Source organism: Ochotona princeps, chromosome 5, assembly GCF_030435755.1.
Source record: "Ochotona princeps isolate mOchPri1 chromosome 5, mOchPri1.hap1, whole genome shotgun sequence".
Taxonomy (NCBI): domain Eukaryota; kingdom Metazoa; phylum Chordata; class Mammalia; order Lagomorpha; family Ochotonidae; genus Ochotona; species Ochotona princeps.
In genome coordinates, this window is record NC_080836.1 from 60,381,129 (window position 1) to 60,400,464 (window position 19,336).

General features: G+C 36.8%; 1 protein-coding gene across 1 annotated transcript in view; it reads right to left on the reverse strand.

Annotated features, from left to right (window-relative positions):
- Positions 1-1,142: 1,142 nt before the first annotated feature.
- Positions 1,143-19,336, reverse strand: part of CERKL (ceramide kinase like) — a 133,865-nt gene continuing 115,671 nt past the window's right edge. The window contains exons 5-13 of the mRNA XM_004577298.3: positions 19,062-19,204; positions 12,601-12,675; positions 11,504-11,681; positions 11,366-11,425; positions 10,402-10,427; positions 10,206-10,314; positions 8,648-8,744; positions 1,889-2,067; positions 1,143-1,245 (exon numbers count right to left, since the gene is read on the reverse strand). Of these exons, the coding sequence (XP_004577355.2) occupies positions 1,173-1,245; positions 1,889-2,067; positions 8,648-8,744; positions 10,206-10,314; positions 10,402-10,427; positions 11,366-11,425; positions 11,504-11,681; positions 12,601-12,675; positions 19,062-19,204 (940 nt within the window). The 3' untranslated portion in view covers positions 1,143-1,172. The remainder of the gene's footprint in view (positions 1,246-1,888; positions 2,068-8,647; positions 8,745-10,205; positions 10,315-10,401; positions 10,428-11,365; positions 11,426-11,503; positions 11,682-12,600; positions 12,676-19,061; positions 19,205-19,336) is intronic.

Here is a 19,336-nt window from a genome sequence, read left to right on the forward strand (position 1 = left end):
TCCAAGAGTTCCCAGGAAAACTTTTTTAAAGTCAGTTTATAGTATTCTAATTTATATTCTAAACAAGAGAAATTACTCTTGCACTTTAGCCATTATACACTGATGTCAAAAACATGAAAAAGCTTACCTCACTGATGATTTTAAAGGTTGAAGCTGTGCAAAAGAGGTGGTTAGTATTTGTTTTGATATTACTTTCTTTTCAAACATTTTAATAAGATCTATGAAAGCTTTCTCTTTGGAAGTAGACAGGCAAAATTCACAGGTAACTGCAAAGCATCAGTTTAACTTCTCTACAGTAAATGTGACAGCTCAAGTCATCTTCAGAGTCTAATGTTCCACTTGGATTTTAATATATTGTTTAATACTTTTTTATTTGCAAATGGAAATGTAATATTTATTTCATATATTATAGCTACTGATGACTGTAGAACTTAACTGTATGTGTTAAAAGCTGTGGTCAAATTTGGAACATCTGTTAAAAGTAAGCAAACAAACTAGAGGGCAAAAATTTCTTTATATGAAGTCCCTGTCACTCACTGGGCCCCTCTTCAGATTTCAAGAGTTATCAACAGAAATCAACTTTTATAATGAAACATGAATGTGTCTTGCACAAAAAGAGCTCTTTGTGGGAATGAAATCATGGATGAAAATTTTCAGTGTAAAGTGGGACTTGCACTAAGAGCTATGATTGCTCAGTTACAGGAGACACACAGCCACTAGCTGAACTGAACAGTTTTCAAGCTGTATTGCATAATTCCCTTTTGGTAAGTAGTTTCAATATTGTAAACATTTTGGAAAAATTCTATTAGTTAGTCCTATGATTTTGAAATCTGAGTTAACTGCCTTGATTATACTGAGAAAGGAGTTAAAAGTATCCCCATGCACCCTCTGTATCAGCCTATAGGAAATTTAATGTCACAATTTGTTAAGCACAAATCCTGAAAGCCAAAGAATCCAAGTTACTTCACTCTAGCATTATCCAGGCTAAATACTGCTGCCTGCGTTTATGAAATGCTTATGCTAAGTTCCAATAAGCATCTTAAAAACATGATTTGAATTTTTCCATTTTTTAGCTTTTTAATATCATCAAATAATTCTTTTAGAAAAAAATTGCATCACTAGAAAGCATAACCATATTCCCTCATTATAAAAGGAATGTGGAAACTGAACAATTACAATGTAATTTTAGAATCACTCATCTCTTCCATGGTGCTTCCATAAAGACTGATAAGTCCTGGATGCAATCTAAAAAGAAAATATGAATAATTTATAATCAGTTCAGTTTTTTATAGAGATGCATTCACATATCAAAACGAGTGGCACACAATGATACATTGCTCAGAAGTTCTCTTCATTGCCTCTGTGAAACAGTTTGCCTAGAGAACACCCACCTGGTGGTGCCACTGGATGGATGCCTTTACCCACTGAGTCATAAATGCTTGCAGAGAATGCATTTGTCCCTAAACTGGGTATCAGATATTATTACTTAAGTAAAACTGTGTGTATAAAATAAGCAGAATGTTTTTCCCAGACTGAACCCTAAAGTATTAGTTTTATTTAAACAGTCTATTCTTGAGCTGGCTTCATAAACATTTAAAATCTTGATTCACTTATGAAACTTGCAGACTCAGTATCTGTATGAAGACAGTTTACACAGAACAATAATTTAGCACACCAAAGCAGAAACTTACAACCAAAAGAAAAATACTATAACTACCTAAGAATTGGTAAATACATGTAAATTGTGATTTGGTTTATTGAAAGTTCTGATTGATTTTTTTCAATGCAAAGCAACCCGTTGGTTAAGTTAAAAAAAGAGGGCTTTCATTATACTGTGAGTTGTGTGAATAAATCAACATAAATAAAGCAATAAAATCACAATATTTACCTAACATGGACTGTTGATGTAACCCACAATAAATCACCATCTACATTCCAAGGGAAATGTTCTTCTGAAGCAAGTCCACAAGATTTCTCCTCCTCCTCTGTGTTACTTCCGCTCCTAGTATTCTTTGGACAAACTTTAACTTCTTGAACAGCGTAAGTCTCAACAAATGGAAAATTGAACTACATAAAACAAATGCAAATATTTGTTTAAATTAACTGTTGCCAGACACATTTCACTGTACCCTTTCTGGCAAATGCTTACCAACATGCTGACATTTGTAACTTCATAACTCTAAGTTCAGAGATACTCAGTTTGCTACATGAAGGAGGACTCTTTCGTCAAGCTTTCCTGCTTCAGCCAGCTCTAATGGCTCGAATTCCTGCTTTAAGACAAACAGTTCATATGTATGAAAAATTGCCTATTTAATATGTTTGCCCAATTGAAGTTGTAATCTATGTAATTTATCAATTTGCCAATGAGTTTAACTGAAGTTTCACACTTGGAATTTAATGCAGAAGAACCTGGGTCAAAACTTATGAGGGTAAACTCAAACGTACATCTTGAGGGAAAACCAGTCACTTGTGTCTACATGCGTATTTGCTTGCCTCATCCCCATTTAAGAATGGGCATATTAAAAAGAATGGAATTACACCATTTGAAACCAAATGCTCCTAACTAGAGACCGGTGAAGTAAGTCAATCCCAAAAGGACAAATATCTTATGTTCTAATAACCTTCATGTAAAATATAAGACCAATAGCTATTTCAGTACTGTTTTTGCTACAGTGCATGAGTTTTGATTTTGTGTTGCTTTTCATTTCTTCAAAATAGTTTCCTTTCTGTTATTAAATTTTCTCCAACAAAGTTTTTTTTTCTTTTTTACTTCTTCAACACCACATTGGTCATTCAGTAGCATATTATTTAACTTAATGGCATTGTAAATTTTATTCCTGTTTTACGGCTTTTCATTTAAGGGAATGTGTAGTAACTGTAAGAGACTATTATACACAGATGTGAAGATACAAATGTAGCATGCATCTCTGCTTTCAAATCAAAGATGGACTCCCAATTAAACTAGTAAACATATCTGGACAATAGAATGCTGGAGTGTCTACCATTGTTTGTACCTCCAACGCAGGATATACTTAAACAGCAGAATGATGGACTTATGGCTGCATATAAAGGACTATACTATTGTAATAATATAGAGGAAATCAGCTGTGGGGGTGGGGGGGAGGGGAAGACTTACGGTAAGGGAAATCCCAGAGCCTATGGAATTGTATCATATATATATTTATATGTGTGTGTGTGTATATATATATGAATGAGTGTAAGTTTCAAGATAATCATGTTTTCTTAGTAACCTTTCTAGAATGTTGCAAGGCAATGTTCAAGTTGTATTTTTTTATTTGCCTAGTAATGAAATAACTTTCATGGAATTGCATAATAGCTACTTATTAATTTTGAGATAAATGGGAGTTATTGCTAATTAAGCGGACAAAATACTCAAGAACTCTGGAAATCAACATTGTAAAAAGCAATGCATGACTTCAAAACTGTGCTAAAATCCATGTGAAAGTTTTACTTGAGCTCTTTGAATTACTCTATCTTCATAGTGCTTTTTCCTTCCTCCACATCTAAGCCTCACTGAATAATGGAATTTCTTTTCTCATGTGAAAGACAGAATGAGCACACTGCCATCCACTGGTTCACTCTCCAAACACCTGCCAGGGCCAAAGACAGGAGACAGAAACTGTATTCAGGATGCCTGAATGAATGGCCAGAGCTGGAGGCATCACCTACTGCCTCCCAGGAAGTTCCAACTCGAACTGGAGCCAGAACCCCAACCCAGGCTCTCCTACACGAGGCTGGCAAGCAGGAGTGTCTTCACATCTGCACAAATGTAAAACTTTAGCAGTAAATAGAATAGTAGTATTTCTCCAATTTTACATATTTAACATATGTAAAAACCAAGGCACAGATTTTCAGTTTGTACAGAATAAAAAGCTGAGCCACACATGGATTATATGATGCCATCTGCCTGGTTCTTTGTGTCCCTACATTAAGAGCTCCCAGCTTAAACCACTGAGAAACGTCTGCACACTCTCTCTAAAAACTATGTTTTACTTAGCATGTAAGTTCAATGTAATAGAGAACAACCAGGAATTAATCCATGTGCACATGTCCCATTTTTTTATAAAGGTGCCAAACATATACATGGAACTCAGGATAATTTCCTTAATGGTACTGACAAAACAAGACATATATGGAAGAAAAAATGAGATTCCTACCTCTCAGATATGCAAGTCAGTTCAATTTGGATTAAATAACTATAGGACCTAAGACTATGAAACTGCTGGAAGAAAACCTGGGGAATACTTGAAGGCATTAGTGTAGGTGATGTAGAAGCAACAAAAGCGAAGTTGAACAAATACGATGACAGCAGAGGAAGCTACAAATAGGGTGAAGCAACATCTGAAAAAGTTGAAGAAAACATCTGCAAGCTGCTTATTTGACTAGTATTTTTAATATCCAAAATACATCAACTCAAAAACCTCAAGAATAAATGCCAATCACTTCAGTTAAGATAGAAGCAAAAGACCTGAATGGAAGGTTCTCCAAAGAAGAAATACAGTGGCCAAAAATATGAAAACGGTTCAAGCTCCCTAGCTTTCAGGGAAATGCAAATGAAAACCACAATGAGGTATCACCTCCTCCCCCATCAGAATGGCTGTTATCAAAAAGACAATAACAAATGCTGGCAAGAATGTGGTAACTTGTAAGCTGTTGGGAGTCTAACTTCATGCAGCTACTGTGGATAGCAGTATGGAGATTTCTTTATAAACTAGAGATGGAACTGTCACGTGATCCAGCAAACCCACTACTGAGTGTGTACTCAGAACACGTGTGTACTCCAAAGAAATTACTGCTCCACAATGTTATAGCAGCACTGTTCATGATAGAGAATCAACCAAGATGTCTACCTTCACAACAATGGGTAAACATGAAGAATATACACATTGAAGAACTATGCAGCTATAAAAACAGAAGACACCTCGTCATGGGTAGCAAAATGATTGGAACTGGAAGACATGTTGAGTGAAGTAAGTCAGACATAGAAGATAAATGTCACATGTTCTCCCTTGTGCGGGGGGGGGGGACTAGAGGTTGAAGACTGGGGGTAGGGAATAAACTCAGATTTAACAAACAGGAAATTGAGTGGTTCATTAATTGTGACAAAGACAAATATGAGGTGTGAATAGGGGAAACAGAGTGAAGAATTAGGGACTCTTATAACCTTAAAGCTTTTGCTTTGTAAATTTAAAACAATTCTGAAATAAAAGGCTAAAGATAGTGGGAGGGGGAACAACAGTGTGACACAACAGATTAAGCATGCAATGGGAACATGTTGTAGAATGCTGGTTTGAGTTTCAGCTGTTCCACTTCTTGAATCCAGCTCCCCGCCAATATGGTTGGAAAGAAGGTGGCCCAAGTGCTTGGGTCCCTATTACCCACGTGAGAGAGACTTACAGAAAGTGCTAGGCTCCTCCGTTCAGCCTGGCCCAGACATGACTGATGGGATCATTTAGCCAGTAAACTAGAAATGCAATGATTTCTATCTCTTTACCCCTCTGTAATTCAGCCTATCAAATAAATAGTTTCTATAAATACAATAAATAAACAAGTGTTTTAAACGCATCCACAACTGGCTATTAGAGTTTCAACTGTGATTCCACACCACTTCCTCCCAATATGTTGAAGTCCTAACTAGGTACCTGCAAATATCACCTTACAAAGATCTTCCCAGATGTAATCAAGTTAATATGAGGTTGTTAGGCTGGCCCTAATCCAACATGATTGGTGTCCTTCCCATAGATAAGAAACTTGTGTTGGAAGAGTCAGAAATCTCAGCGATACAGCTGTCATCCAAGGAATGACAAGAATTTACTGCTCATGACAACCAAGTTTTTTCTCATAAATCAGATCCTCAGCATTATGTATACTTCTCTATCCATCAAAGGAAGCTTAATCCATCCACTAAATTCCTTAAATATGGAGGTACAAACATTGTCAAATATATCTTCAGTGAGTCAAGTGCTCAGTGCATTGTGTGAGTGTACACTTGTACGTGGGAAACAGAAGTGAACAGCTACAACTGTGACACAGACAAGTACCACAATCATTCAAGTAGAGTTTAACGCTGGAAACAAGAAGGGTCAAATAGGCTTGGGATATTGGGAAAGCTTCCTGGTTAAAGTTAGTTTGGAAGAACACAGAAGAATTCATCTGGAGGAAAAAGGAGAAGAGTTTGTCAAGAGGAGACAGTGTTTACCAAAGCACAGAGGTATGTCATGTTTTGACAACTACAAACAATTTAGCACACTCTTATGGACTGAATTGTGTCCAGTTCCAAAGTCCCTCAGCTGAAATCCCAAACCCAAGCACTTTAGTCTGGAGGGCATTTAGTGGAAGGCCATGGCAGAGGAAAACAATGTAAGGAGACATGAAACCAGTATGAACTATATCCATAGATGAAGATGGATTTGATCCATGGGAGGATGTCAAGGATGTATACACACAGAGGTGGGGCCACCCAAGAACACTGAGAAGGCAGCCATGTGCAAACCAAATTTGTTGACAGCTGCCTGAACTCCTACCTCCCAGATATGTTCAAATTTTAAAAAAGCAATCTGTTCTGGATGCCTATTCTGAATATTTGTTAGGTCATCCCCAACAAACCAATGCAATAATGAAAAAGAGTACCTGCTGGAGGGTGCAGAGAAAGGATATAAATGGCCATGAGCTCCATGGTAAGAAAATCAGAAGTTATCCCAAGAGTGGGCAAAATAGCAAAGATACAGCAGATATGATTACAGTCTACAGATATTTCCCATGTATCCTTTCAAAATTCCTCCAGTTCACCTTGAAAATCAATCCAATTATTTTTGTGTACCACTACAAAACATATTTTCTACTTTATCTGAAAGAATACAGAGTGATAGCATGTACTTAAAGCTTCAAATTATGTCAGAGATCACTCTAATGAAACTCATAAAAACAGGTACAGAGCAGTCGACTACATCCGAAGATGACTGTTAGACTACAAGGAAGAAGTAAGTTATAAAGTCTTGCATGCCATTATTTTAAAAACTTCCTATAGAGATAGAATTATTTTCCTGATATTCTATCTCTCTTTATCTTGTTTCTTGGGGGGGTGGGAGACAAAGACCTCTCCGATCTGCTTGTTCTCCTATTCTCTCCCCTAAAATCTCACAATGGCTGGTATTGGACAAAGCCCAAATTAGGAGCTTGGAACTCAATAAAAATCTCCCATGTAAGTGATAGAGATTGCAATACTTGATTTATCATCTGATGCCTCTCAGAGACTGCATTAGAATGAAGATGGAATCAGGATGAGGGCTTGAACCTAGAAGCTTCAATGCAGCCTATGGGCATTGCAACCAGCAGTTTATCTGCCTGGCCAAGTTCCTGCCACTGTCTTTATTGTTAAAGAAAGCATTACACAGTTAATAATCAGGAGACAGTGAGTTTTGCAGGGAGAAGGAGGGAAGGAGGTCTGGAAAATCTGTCTTAGAAATTGATCCTTTAAGCAATTCCAAAGGAGATCTTCTGTAAACAACCTGTACGACAAATGCCTCTTTAAAATAAATACAGAGCTTCCCAGAGAATACACTAATAGGTCAATACTCATTTGATTTCTCAAATGAGTATTTCTTCAAGTAACTAATGATGTTAATGCTCTTTTAAGTTCTCATATATTTAGTAGAAACAAATTAGGAACAATTTATTTCAAGGTATGATACTGATCATCTCTGAGACTATGGAATTTTCAATGTTTTTAAACAGTTCCTATTTCCTGTCCTTAAAAAATGAACATTTACTGATGTTGAATTAATAATGGAGTTGGTTTTATTGTTGAAAATTTTAGCAACATATATGAAGGGATATATTCAATGGGAAAAAATAAATTTCTCTGTATCCCCAAACCACACTGAGGCTCTTCACCTATATTCGGTTTCCTACTTTGTCCTCCCAGAGATTTACATTTAAGGTAAGTGAAAAATGCATGTGATTTGGGGGATTTAGTTTCTTTTATAGTCCGTTTGATAGCTCAGCAGTTGTTAAGCAAATGCAGAAAAGAACTCTTATTTCTCAAAGACTGCCCAGGACAGGTTTAAGCAATACCAAAGCAGAGATGCGAGTCTTGTAGACAGGCAGTTACATAGGAGACTCCACTGCAAATCCATGCTGGATTTGCTCCTTCCCTCTGAACCTTCCCTCACCTGTTACCTTCCAACTGTATCCAACTCCCATGTTAGAGGATGAGAATGTTTGACACTCTGGGTCTAACACCACATCTACATACTCTAAGCCTCAGCATTTCAAGAAATTCACATAATTCCAAGATCAGCTGCTAATAACTGGATCCAAAATCTGCAGACAGCATGTTGTAAACATTTGAATTCAGTAACTAATATTTATCTAAAAGTGTGCTTTAAATACATATATGTGATCTATTTTAATCTATAAATGCAGGGAGATCTGTAATCAAATGCCAAAATCAAAGTGCATAAATTGATATATCTCCAAAATAGACATTCTGACCAAGGCTGCCTTTCAAATTCCTGAATACACATTTTTAATAGGTTAACACATTAAAAAGAAAATGATGCCAACCCTTGCAGCATTTCCATGATTAATAGCTGCAGAATTAAGTAACAAAAAGAATTTACTATACCTGATTTTTTGAACTGGCATATCTCTTCAAATGCTTTATAAATTCTGGCCGAGTTGTGTCCCGTGCAATTATTAGAGCCATACCTCCGTTGTTTAATCTAAAATTGAATATTTGTCTTTGACAATAAGACATTTACTAAAAGGCTTCATCAGAAATTAGTCCATGTTATTTCTTTTAACAAATTCAATATTTACTAGAAGTACTAGATAAGATAGACATAAGCAACGTCTTGCCATGATATTTTAAGAATGGGAACTTTGGCCTTAGTTTTCTCATATCACCATTTTCCTTCTCACAAGCTCTCATTTCAGGGCTTTTAAAAAGTGAATCATTGTGCGTAATACTCACAGATCAAGATCATTTAAATCCAGTGTAATTACGAAAGATTATAAAAACAGTTAATATGTGCAAATGCTATAACACATAGACCAGCATTTTCTAAACTCTAAAGTGTGATTCATTAATATTTAAGCAGGAAACAACATGACATCAGAAAAGAAATAAATCATAATGTCCTTATTGGATAAAAATGGAATGAGCAAATGCTGCCACAAACACTCAAACGACTGAACATTTTCATCCTGCATAACTGTTTCATACAAGAGAATGAAAACTCAGGGGAGTGATACAGTATTCAAACAGCTCATTTGTGAATGCATCTAGCTTTACAAAGCAGTTTGCAGAAATGTAGGCAAATGATGCCTAGATTGATCTCCATGCAATATGACATTATTCTCAAAACTAACACTGACATTAAAAAAAAAGCTGTTTACATATTGTGCAAGATCAAGTTAGAGCTTAAAGTGACTTTAGAGGTTATCTTGTCATCCAACCATTTTATATGCTAGGAAAGGACGGTCTGAGGTTTGAGTGATGTTCTCAAAGCCACAGAAAAACAAAATGATCATCACACATCAGCTCCTTTCAGCAGGCGGCATTAGATCCCTGCCCACTACCTTCAGGTTAGCTGACATGGATAGAGTTTAAAATCTTCACATTGGTGAGATGTAGGTTGGTGAAAAACTTGGCAGAAAAGCAGAAACTAATCACTAAAATGTTAAAAACTGCCAAGGGGCTTGGCCACAATTTTATTCCAATTCTAGAGAAACTACTCAGTTTATTATATCTCACATCTGGAAGACAAATACTGCCAGATCAACAATCACCACTTGCTTAATGAGAATGTGCAAGTGATCTACATGCTATACTTAAAAGATCCATAAAAGTCTCAATGTGTTTCAGCTGAATGTGGGCAGAGGAAACACACACACACACACACACACACACACACACACACAGAGTGTATGTATGTTGGAATAACTTAACAAGGTGTCAGTGAAAACCAGGAAGTGTTTTTTTAACCACACCAAAACTGAAAACATCAGTGATTCTTTGGTCTTTTTTCCCAGTTCCACAATGGTTCTCAACCTACTGCAGTGACAAATCGCTAGAGAGACTACTTGTCACCAAACTTCTAGCTAGCTAAGTGCTAGCTGGGGATTAAACAAGAAAATTTTCATTTAGAGAAAAGGATTAATGATTCAATAAACACACTAACCTGTGGTTAGGTTCCAAGCCTCCCGGTTCCACTGAACACAAACAGGGAGTTGCCATAATGCTGACATTCAAGAATTGACCTTGGATCGTTTGCCATGGGTCATTATAGTCTGAAAGTAATTAAAGTAAAGTTATGATCCCTCACCACAGCTCAAGGTCCACAGACGCGGTCCCCCTGGGGATACTCTTGGACCTACCAGATTCTCGAGATCCCTGTTCCCTCCTAAAAGAAAGCAAACCAACAGAACATGTCACACCAAGAAAAGCAGCACCTATTCAATATGAGAAAATTAGAGAATCCAGCATTTTATATATATGTGTGTAAATGTTAGTTTCTTAGACAATAAAAAATAAATGAACACTGTAGTTGCTGCTAATATGCTGCTTCATTTACATGTAGGTTAGTATTATAAGAACTATAAGAACTCTAAGTTTAAATTTTTAAACTTACTATTTTTATTGCAAAGTAGTTAAAGAGAGAAGGACAGAGGGTGGGAGAGATTTTCCATCTGCTGGCTTGCTCTCCAAATGACCACATGCCGGAGCTTTGCCAGTGTGAAGCCAAGAACTTCACTGGGCCTCTCATGTGGATGTGGGGGCCTAAGAACTTGAGCCATCCTCCACTGTTTTCCCAGGTCACAAGCAGGAAGCTGGATTAATTGGAGCAGCTGGTATACAAAACAGCAACCATATGGGATGCTGGCACCACAGGCAGCAGTTTAGCCTACTATGCCACTGTGCTGGCCCCAATTTAAAAAAAATTGAAGAGAATATAAGCATTCTTCAGTGTGGCTCCGATTAGTATCTGTACTTCACACTGGACTCAAATTCTCATGAGGGAAAAAACTGCTCATACTTTTTGCTTACTTTGGACTCGCTGTTGTATATGAAGCATCTGCTATTATAACAGGCACACAAACAGGCATTGAATTAGCAGATGTACAGACGATGGGTATATAGATGAATGAGAGGTTGTTTCTGAAGATATAACTCAAACTATGCATGTGCCAAAACCTACTGGAGATCATGATCCTACAGGCTTTATTAGTACTCACGTTAGAAAAATAATCAGATAGGAAGTCAGAAAAATTGTTCATATAAAAATGTGTTACAGTTTAAGAAAAGCTACTGGTTTCTATGTTACATTGAGTTCTTTCTTACCTTTCTTGTATATCCTGACAATTGCCAAATGTCAAAAATGAGATTTCACAGTCTTCCAGCCTGAAATAATAAGAAAATGTGTTATTACTATTCACTGGCCTTAGAATACAGAATTTTTGTTTGAAGGTAAGTATTTACTTGAGTTTTGCCAGTGCCTTAATTACAGCAAAATCTCTTCGTTGGTTGGGGGACATCCATTGATACTTTTCTGCCAGTGCCAAAGTTCTTCCACCAAAGCCAAACATGGCTGAGAACCCAAAGCGAAGAAGTTTGCCCATGGTACTAAAGGTGCAGACATCAACGGGTTGGAGGTGTCCTTGAACATCATGTTGAATGTTAGTCAAGCAATGAGTACAGCATAGGCAGTTATCAAAACTACAGACATACAGAGCATATTTGTTTACTTACAGGAGAGTACATCAAGGTACTATATATGATTATGAGTATCCTTACTTTCTCTTCATCTCCATCTGCAACTATTACAAAGTTCATTTGTAACTGTTTCAGACACTAAATAAACATGTACTACTAAGGCTTGAAACTTGTTCTCTCATATAAAGCATGGCTAAGGAAGTGACACTAAAGAACATGTGCAAAGTAAATAGTAGTTTTCACTACACTTCCCTGAGCCTATATGCTTTCCAACAACCGGACAATAAACATGTGTGAATGTGCACAGGAAGATGTGTTTACCTTCTACTTTGCATTTCTTTTAGTACCAAGCAATATCAAATATATTTAAATAGGCACAATTTTTTGACCTGTTAAAAATTGTGATTTTGAATTATATGTTTTTTATTTTAAAAAGTTTTTATTGAAAGAGAGAGAGACAGGCAGCAAGCATCTCCCTGCCACTGGTTGCCCACAGTAATGAGGGTGTGCATCCGCAGGAAGCTCAGCTAGAGAACAGGGTCAGGACTCCAGCCAGTGCCCTCTGCAGGGGCATGCAACCACCCCCGGCAAGAGCTGAGCACATGCACCAAACACCTGCCACACAACAGGCTTGCTTTCTTTTTAGCAAGATTACAGTAAGACTTTATTTACTGTCCTTTACAAAGCAAGTATTTTGAAAAGATGAGCCCTTCAAATAGTGCAGTCCTACCTAGTTGACATTTTCTCAAATCCTTGAGACAAATATATCACTTTTTCTTAGGGTAGAGAAATAAAATCGCCTTTTTAAATAAAAAAAGAATAACTTCTTTATAAAACATAACTTTCTTCAAAAGAAATCTTACCCATGATAATGTGCAAAGTTGCAGTAACCACGTGAGGGAGTCCATGAAGAGAATGCACCAATATGTTATTTGATCCTGCCAAAGCAATTTAAAATCATGTACCATCAGTGAGGCATACATTTCAGGTTAATGTCTGTGTCTTAGATCACTATCACTGAAATATGCAGAAAAATAACAGAGGTTTGTAAAATTGGAAAAGTGGATTAAAACATTAGCAGACTAATTTTCAGTTCACACCCTAAATGCACAAATGCTTGCAGGAGTATTTGAGGAATCATTGTTTAACTTAAAAATTAGCAAATTGTTCATGTTCTTCTTATGATTGTTTTTAATCCTGCATATCTATTTTCTATCCCAAAATGCTAGCTGTAACGAGGTGTACTCTCTATACCTTGAATGATCAGGCTTTTGCATATCACTAAGGACCAACACAAGAAGAGTGTTCTGGAAAGTGAGATGGATATACAGTAAGACAAAATCCATACAATAACTCAGAAGAACATGTGATCCTGTGAAATGCAAATGACATGCCATAAGAGCATTTACTAAATTTTAGTGACAACTCTCAAGCACTTGGAACTCCCTTTATATGTTCTGATAGAAAAATGGTCTCCAAAATGAATAAATTGTTTAATTCCATGTTATTTTCTATGACATGAAACATTTGCATGAGACACTCTTTCTGATTTTTACAATCATTAGGATAGTTTAGGACACACATGGATTTTTTTTTTGCAGCATATATACGTTTACTAAAATCTTTAGATAAATTTGTACTTCAGAATATGACAATACCAGCCAGCCAATCTCACCATTTCTTATCAGTTATATTAGTACATTAGGGTTTTAAGTTATTAAAAGGCAGTAAGTCAAACTATGATTTTTCCTTGATGAAATACGGGAAACAACTCCAGTAATTGCCAAGAACTATATAAGCATGAAAGTAGTGTGTTCTAACAGAAGCAACAGTGACTCCTCGGGATTTTATTTTCAGTAGCACGTATCACTTTGTACTGATAGGTACTTAGGTACTTAGTTGGAGAAGCTGGGATAACTCAATATCATCATCTGTGATATCACTAGGAAAATTATTTAGTGCATATCTAAGCATTGCTTAATAATTAATAAACACATTCTAATAACTAATTAAACAAGAATTCTAATAATTGTCCAAAGAAAAGTTCACCTTTATCACTTGGTAAACTGGTTCCAACTAGTTCACCAAAAATCAAGTTACTTTCTGACCTTTGTTATTCATAACACTGCACAAAAGGTCAAGTAGAATAACAACACCTGTGTGCTTAAGAAAATTCTGTCACCAAGAATCAGACAATGATGCCCACACTTTTGTCATGTTCTTCAACATGTTTGAAGTCCTAGCCAGGAGAATCCGGCAAGAGACATGAAAAAAGGTATTTAACTAGAAACAAAGAAGTAAACATTTTCATATATTCACAACAAAGCATCCAGAACAAGGACTATGAAAAGAATCCCATATTCTATAGCTACTAAAAAATACCAAGGAAGTAAATTTAACAAAGAAGGTAAAAGACTTGTACACTGAAGATGTTGCTGAAAGAAATGGAACATGACACAAACAGAAGAATATCCTATGATCATGGCTTGGAAGAGTTTATATTGTTAAAAGGTCTGTATTGTGCAAAGCAATCTATTCAATCAATGCAATCCCTATCAAAATTTTAATGACTCGTTACATAGAAACAAAAAAATTTAAAATTTGAATGGAACCACAAAAACAAGTAGCAGCCAAAGCAATCTTGAACAACCAGCACAGCTGGATGCATCAGCACCTGACTTCAAAATCTGCTAAAAAATTGTAGCAACCAATGCTCATGGTACTGACAGAACAACAGATGCAAAGACCAAGGCAATAGAACACAGGACAGAAATAATCTCCAGAACTCAGAATAAACTCCTTTTCTATAAAAGTGCCAAAAAAACCCCACTTGGCAAGGGTCAGTATCTTCAATGTATGCTCTTGAGAGAACCAGATTTGCATGAGATCAGGTGCTTATTTCATACACATGATACACAAGACACAGAGCTATAAAACCAATGAAGGAAAATACATGGAGAAGTGTCCCTGCCATGAGTCTGGGGTGCAACTCCATTTTTTTTTTAGAAAAAAAAAATATATATATGTATTTATTTGAAAGGAGGAGGGGAGGAAATATTTTCCATTTGGCTGCAACAGCTGTGGCTATGCAAAGCCAAAGGCAAACAACTTGATTTGTATTAAAATCTCCCACACTCCACTGGGTGCCAGTGCCCAAGCATTCAGACCATCTACTGCTGCTCTCTAAGGCACATTTGCAGGAAGATGGACTACAAGGGCAGCAGCCAGACTGCAATCAGTTCCCATAAACAATGCCAGCATTTCAGGCTTTATGCACAATACTCGCCCCACAATTATTTTACTATTAATCCAAAACTTGTATAGAAAAAAACAGACATACAAAGCTGCATCAAACTAAAAGGCTCCACTCCACAGAAAAAAATTCAATGAAAAAACAATACAAAGAAAATGAGAAAATATTCATAAAATAATAATTTAAAAGAGCACACAGGAGATACACACAACAGCAAGAAAAAAAAAAGATTACCTTTGATTTAAAAGGGGGCCAGTGTTGTGGAAGACTGAGTTGAGCATGGCTTAAAATGCTGGCATTTCACATCACAGTGCTGGTTGGAGTTCCAGTTGGTCTACTACCAATCAGCTCCTTGCTGAGGCACCCAGGAAGGCAGGGGATGATATTCAAGCACTTGGGACCCTACTGCCCTTGTAGGAGATGCCCAAGAGATGCCCAAGGGATGCTACAAGGTGGGAGATTCCTCTCTTTCTAAACAAAATTTGAACAATTAGTGTTTAAACCAGTAATTTATCGAGATAAGTTCATCTAAAAAGAAGTTCACTCTAAAGTACCACCCCAGACTCAGTAGCTTCTATATAAGATTCCTGGGTGACCTATATGCATAGTGTGAGTGAGATGTTCGCCTGCAATATATGATTAATGACCTAGCATCAACAGTAATCCCTGGGTGCTTACTAAAAATGTAGATTCCTGGGTTCTACCTCCAACTCACATAATCCTAACATAGATGGAAAGGGTATCCGTGTTGACCAAGTTCTCAAGGTGAGTCACATGTACTTGAAAATTTGAGATCTAGGACTCTGGTACTCCATGGATCTTTACCCAGGCCTTTCCAATCATCTTTTAACTCTGCTGGCTGCTGATTAATTATCTAATCACTAATTCTCCTGCAAGAGGTAGGAGAGAGAGGGGAAACAAATCATTCATTTTGCTTCCCAATCAGATTCACGCTAAAGGTTTTGGAGGAGACCAGTAATTAGAGTGGATATTTAAGATTATCGATGAATTACAGTACCCCATGAAATACACTGCCTCCATTACCATGGTTAATTAGGAGGAGACCATAAAAGCATTCCTCTAGAAAGGCTATTAAAAACAGAATGTAATGTTGTCATGTGCAATAGAGAATGGCACACATCATGACGCAAGAAAATAAAGGCCATTCACTTGCCATTGGTCTGAAGTATGCCCAAACACAAATCCTTTTACAATGACTGAGATGGCCTTTTTCATGTTCTCCCAGGCTTTCCAACTGCTGTGCTACAGAACTTGACAGTGATAATGGTGTGCTCAGAAGTAAGAAATTTTTTGAGTCACATACTGCTCATGAATACATACATTACCTGTTAAACATGATTCATAACACTTGAGAGGAAAGTGTGTAAGAAAGACTACCAAGTAACTATAAATCTAGATTATCCTGGCTCTTTTTTAGGGGTGTTGGGAAAAATCTGAAAAGTGAATACTATTTTGTTTCAGGGAACGAATCTATTTTTAAGAAGATGTCTTCATGCCAGTAAAAACATCCTACACACACATAATACCGGTGAAAGGTCAATGTTTCACAAAAGCTATAAATTCCAAACCTCAAAGAAAACATGCTACTTAGCTCAGGAAGTTATTTATCCTTTTTAATACCAGTAACTATGCCTGGCACCCCTCACCAAGCCATGCTAAAAATGGCTAAATACCAAAGGTAAGGGCAGAAGTAGCAATTCATGGAAAGCATCACTGATGGAATACCAGGCAGAAATCAGGGAGGCAAAAAAAAAATTGTCCTTGGAAGTGCAAGCACTTCTGCAGAACAATTAACTTAATTAACCAGACACCATGAATATTCATAAGGCTGTTAATGTCGCCCACATCCAAACAGATAAATGTGATGTAATGATTTCCTAGTCAAGCATAGCTAAAATTCTCATGAAAATGGCACCTACACTTTGGTTCTTTGCCTGAAATATAGAAATTAACAGTCCCTCAGCAATATTTTATTTTCCTCAAATTAATTGGAAAGCATAGATTTATTTATGTGAACTCTGTAGGAATATATGGTTCAGAGCCATCGGTATGTGGATTGAGTCTTGTTTTACAACACTGGATTGCTTTTTTTATTTTTATGTCCTCTCGGGCTTTCCTCTCTCCCCACCCCACTTTTAATCGAAGTCTCTGTAGTTCCTTAGCACTAGTTCCCATAGCAACAAACACCATTCCTAATGCCCAGCAGTTCAAATACCGGCTTCCCTACATCTGATCCCTTTGACTCTGACCATAATTCAGCAGCTTAGTCTGTTGGCTCAGTGGAGTAATTTACTAAACTCTCTCCCTCTGGGATGTTTATCTCCAGGAGGCAAGCAGTTCAACACAGAAACCTCTAGCTTACTCTTTTTCCCATTTTCTATCACATGCCTGACCAGGCAGCGTCCTCAACATGCAATACATCCCACCATAACACTCTCCTCCTAGTACGTGACGTCAGCAAGATTAAATACCCAACAATGACCAGAATTTTGGCAGCATGTTGGACCTCCTGCTAAAAAAAAAAAAAAAAAAAAAAAAAAAGAAAAAAGAAAATGGCAAATACCCACTGAATATGTTTTAGAAAAATCAGAAACGTGCTTCAGAAGCATAACAGCTTTAAAATTCAGTGCTATTCCTTTATAAAATCTCAAATATTACCAAGACAAGAGTAAATACCAGTTTGTGTAGCCCACTGTATATCTAATGCTTGCTTCTGGGGACAGCCGTCCTTCCACTTTTGCTACACAGCCATTCATGACCAACATCAGGGATTCTAAGTGCTAATGAAGAAACACAGTAACCTAAGCACAACCGCACTCATGAAGATGTTTGACAGATCAGCCATAACAGCCACCAAAGCAAAAATGGCACCAAATAAATACAGTGGCATGAAAAGATGGCCCTAAAATGCATCTTTTTTCTTTTCTTTTTTCTTTTTTTTTTCTTCTGCTTAGTAACCACTATAGATTTTTCTATACACCCAATAATGATCAGGCTAAATCCCAACAACATTCTCCGTTTGTCTTTTTCACTTATGGAACACATTACTCTCTGGAAGGGCTCCTGAATATCTTTTCTTGGTTATCAGCAGTTTAACATCATAAACAAACATAATAAACTCCAAAGTACATTAACATTCTTCAATAGAATGCTGGTTTTCACAACATATGCATTTCCCCCATTTTTATAGAGAAAATGATCATTTTGCTTCTCTTTCAGTGATACCTAGCACAAATGAATAAAAAATCAATTTTCCTTATTCTGATGTATATAATAAGTTGAAATGAATGAGTTGTATCACATAATGATACTATGGGTGTTGTTCCCTACTGCTTATAAAATACAATTCAGATTCATTGCTGTGGCATGCAGGAGTCTCTCTCCAACTCAAACATTCACAGGTTTTGCCTTTTAATATTCACTCTATTATTTTTGGAGCCAAGAAATTAACTAATTCTCATCTTTTCTAGCCACATCTTACCCACTGTAAGCCTTAGTTCAAGGGTTACTTATTATTTAAAGCATTTTTACATCCATTCACTTAATCTTATAGATAACTGTCCCATTCTATTTTAGCTCCTGGGTACAGATTATTAGATAAAAAGATACACAGCTTGGTAGATGAGAAGCTCACCCATTAGCTGAACCTGCACCTCCCTGAACCTCTTTTTAGCCAGAAATAATTATTTTGGTTTCAAATCGTCTACGACTTGACTGGAGTAACCATTGATGTGCAAATTTTATGTGGTGGTAGAGCAATAATTACATGTATTGCTGGTTTGATTATATGGTAAACCCTTTGCATATACCATGTAATTTTGTACTACAATTTTGCAATGAAGTTGATTATTATGGTTCCCATATTAGAAAAATATAGCTCAAAGAAATTAAGTGTCTTATTCAAAGTTTCATATTTACTTATCGAGATAACGGAAGTCAAGCCTGGATCTTCCACACTCAAATTCTGCATGTTTAACTCGGTGTTATAGCATCTAGGAAAAGGAGAGGTGGGGAAGGGTCAACTGAGCAATGCTGTGGTCAGCCACTTGCCTGTTGGTATCCAGCCAAGTGGAAGCTGGGCTCTGACTGGGCTCAGGAGCACATCTGCTTCCCTCCCGGCGTTCTTCTGGGCTCTAAGAAGCAAGGCATGGGCAACTTCACTAGCAAATCCATCTCCACCAACACAAATGATGCTGGAAAAGACAGAAAATAACCAAAATGAAAAACTCAAAAATCATTGATACTGACTAGTGAAATACCGAACTTACAATCTCTAGTGAAATACCAAACTCACAATCTTTTATGAATCAGCTATGATCTCTTTG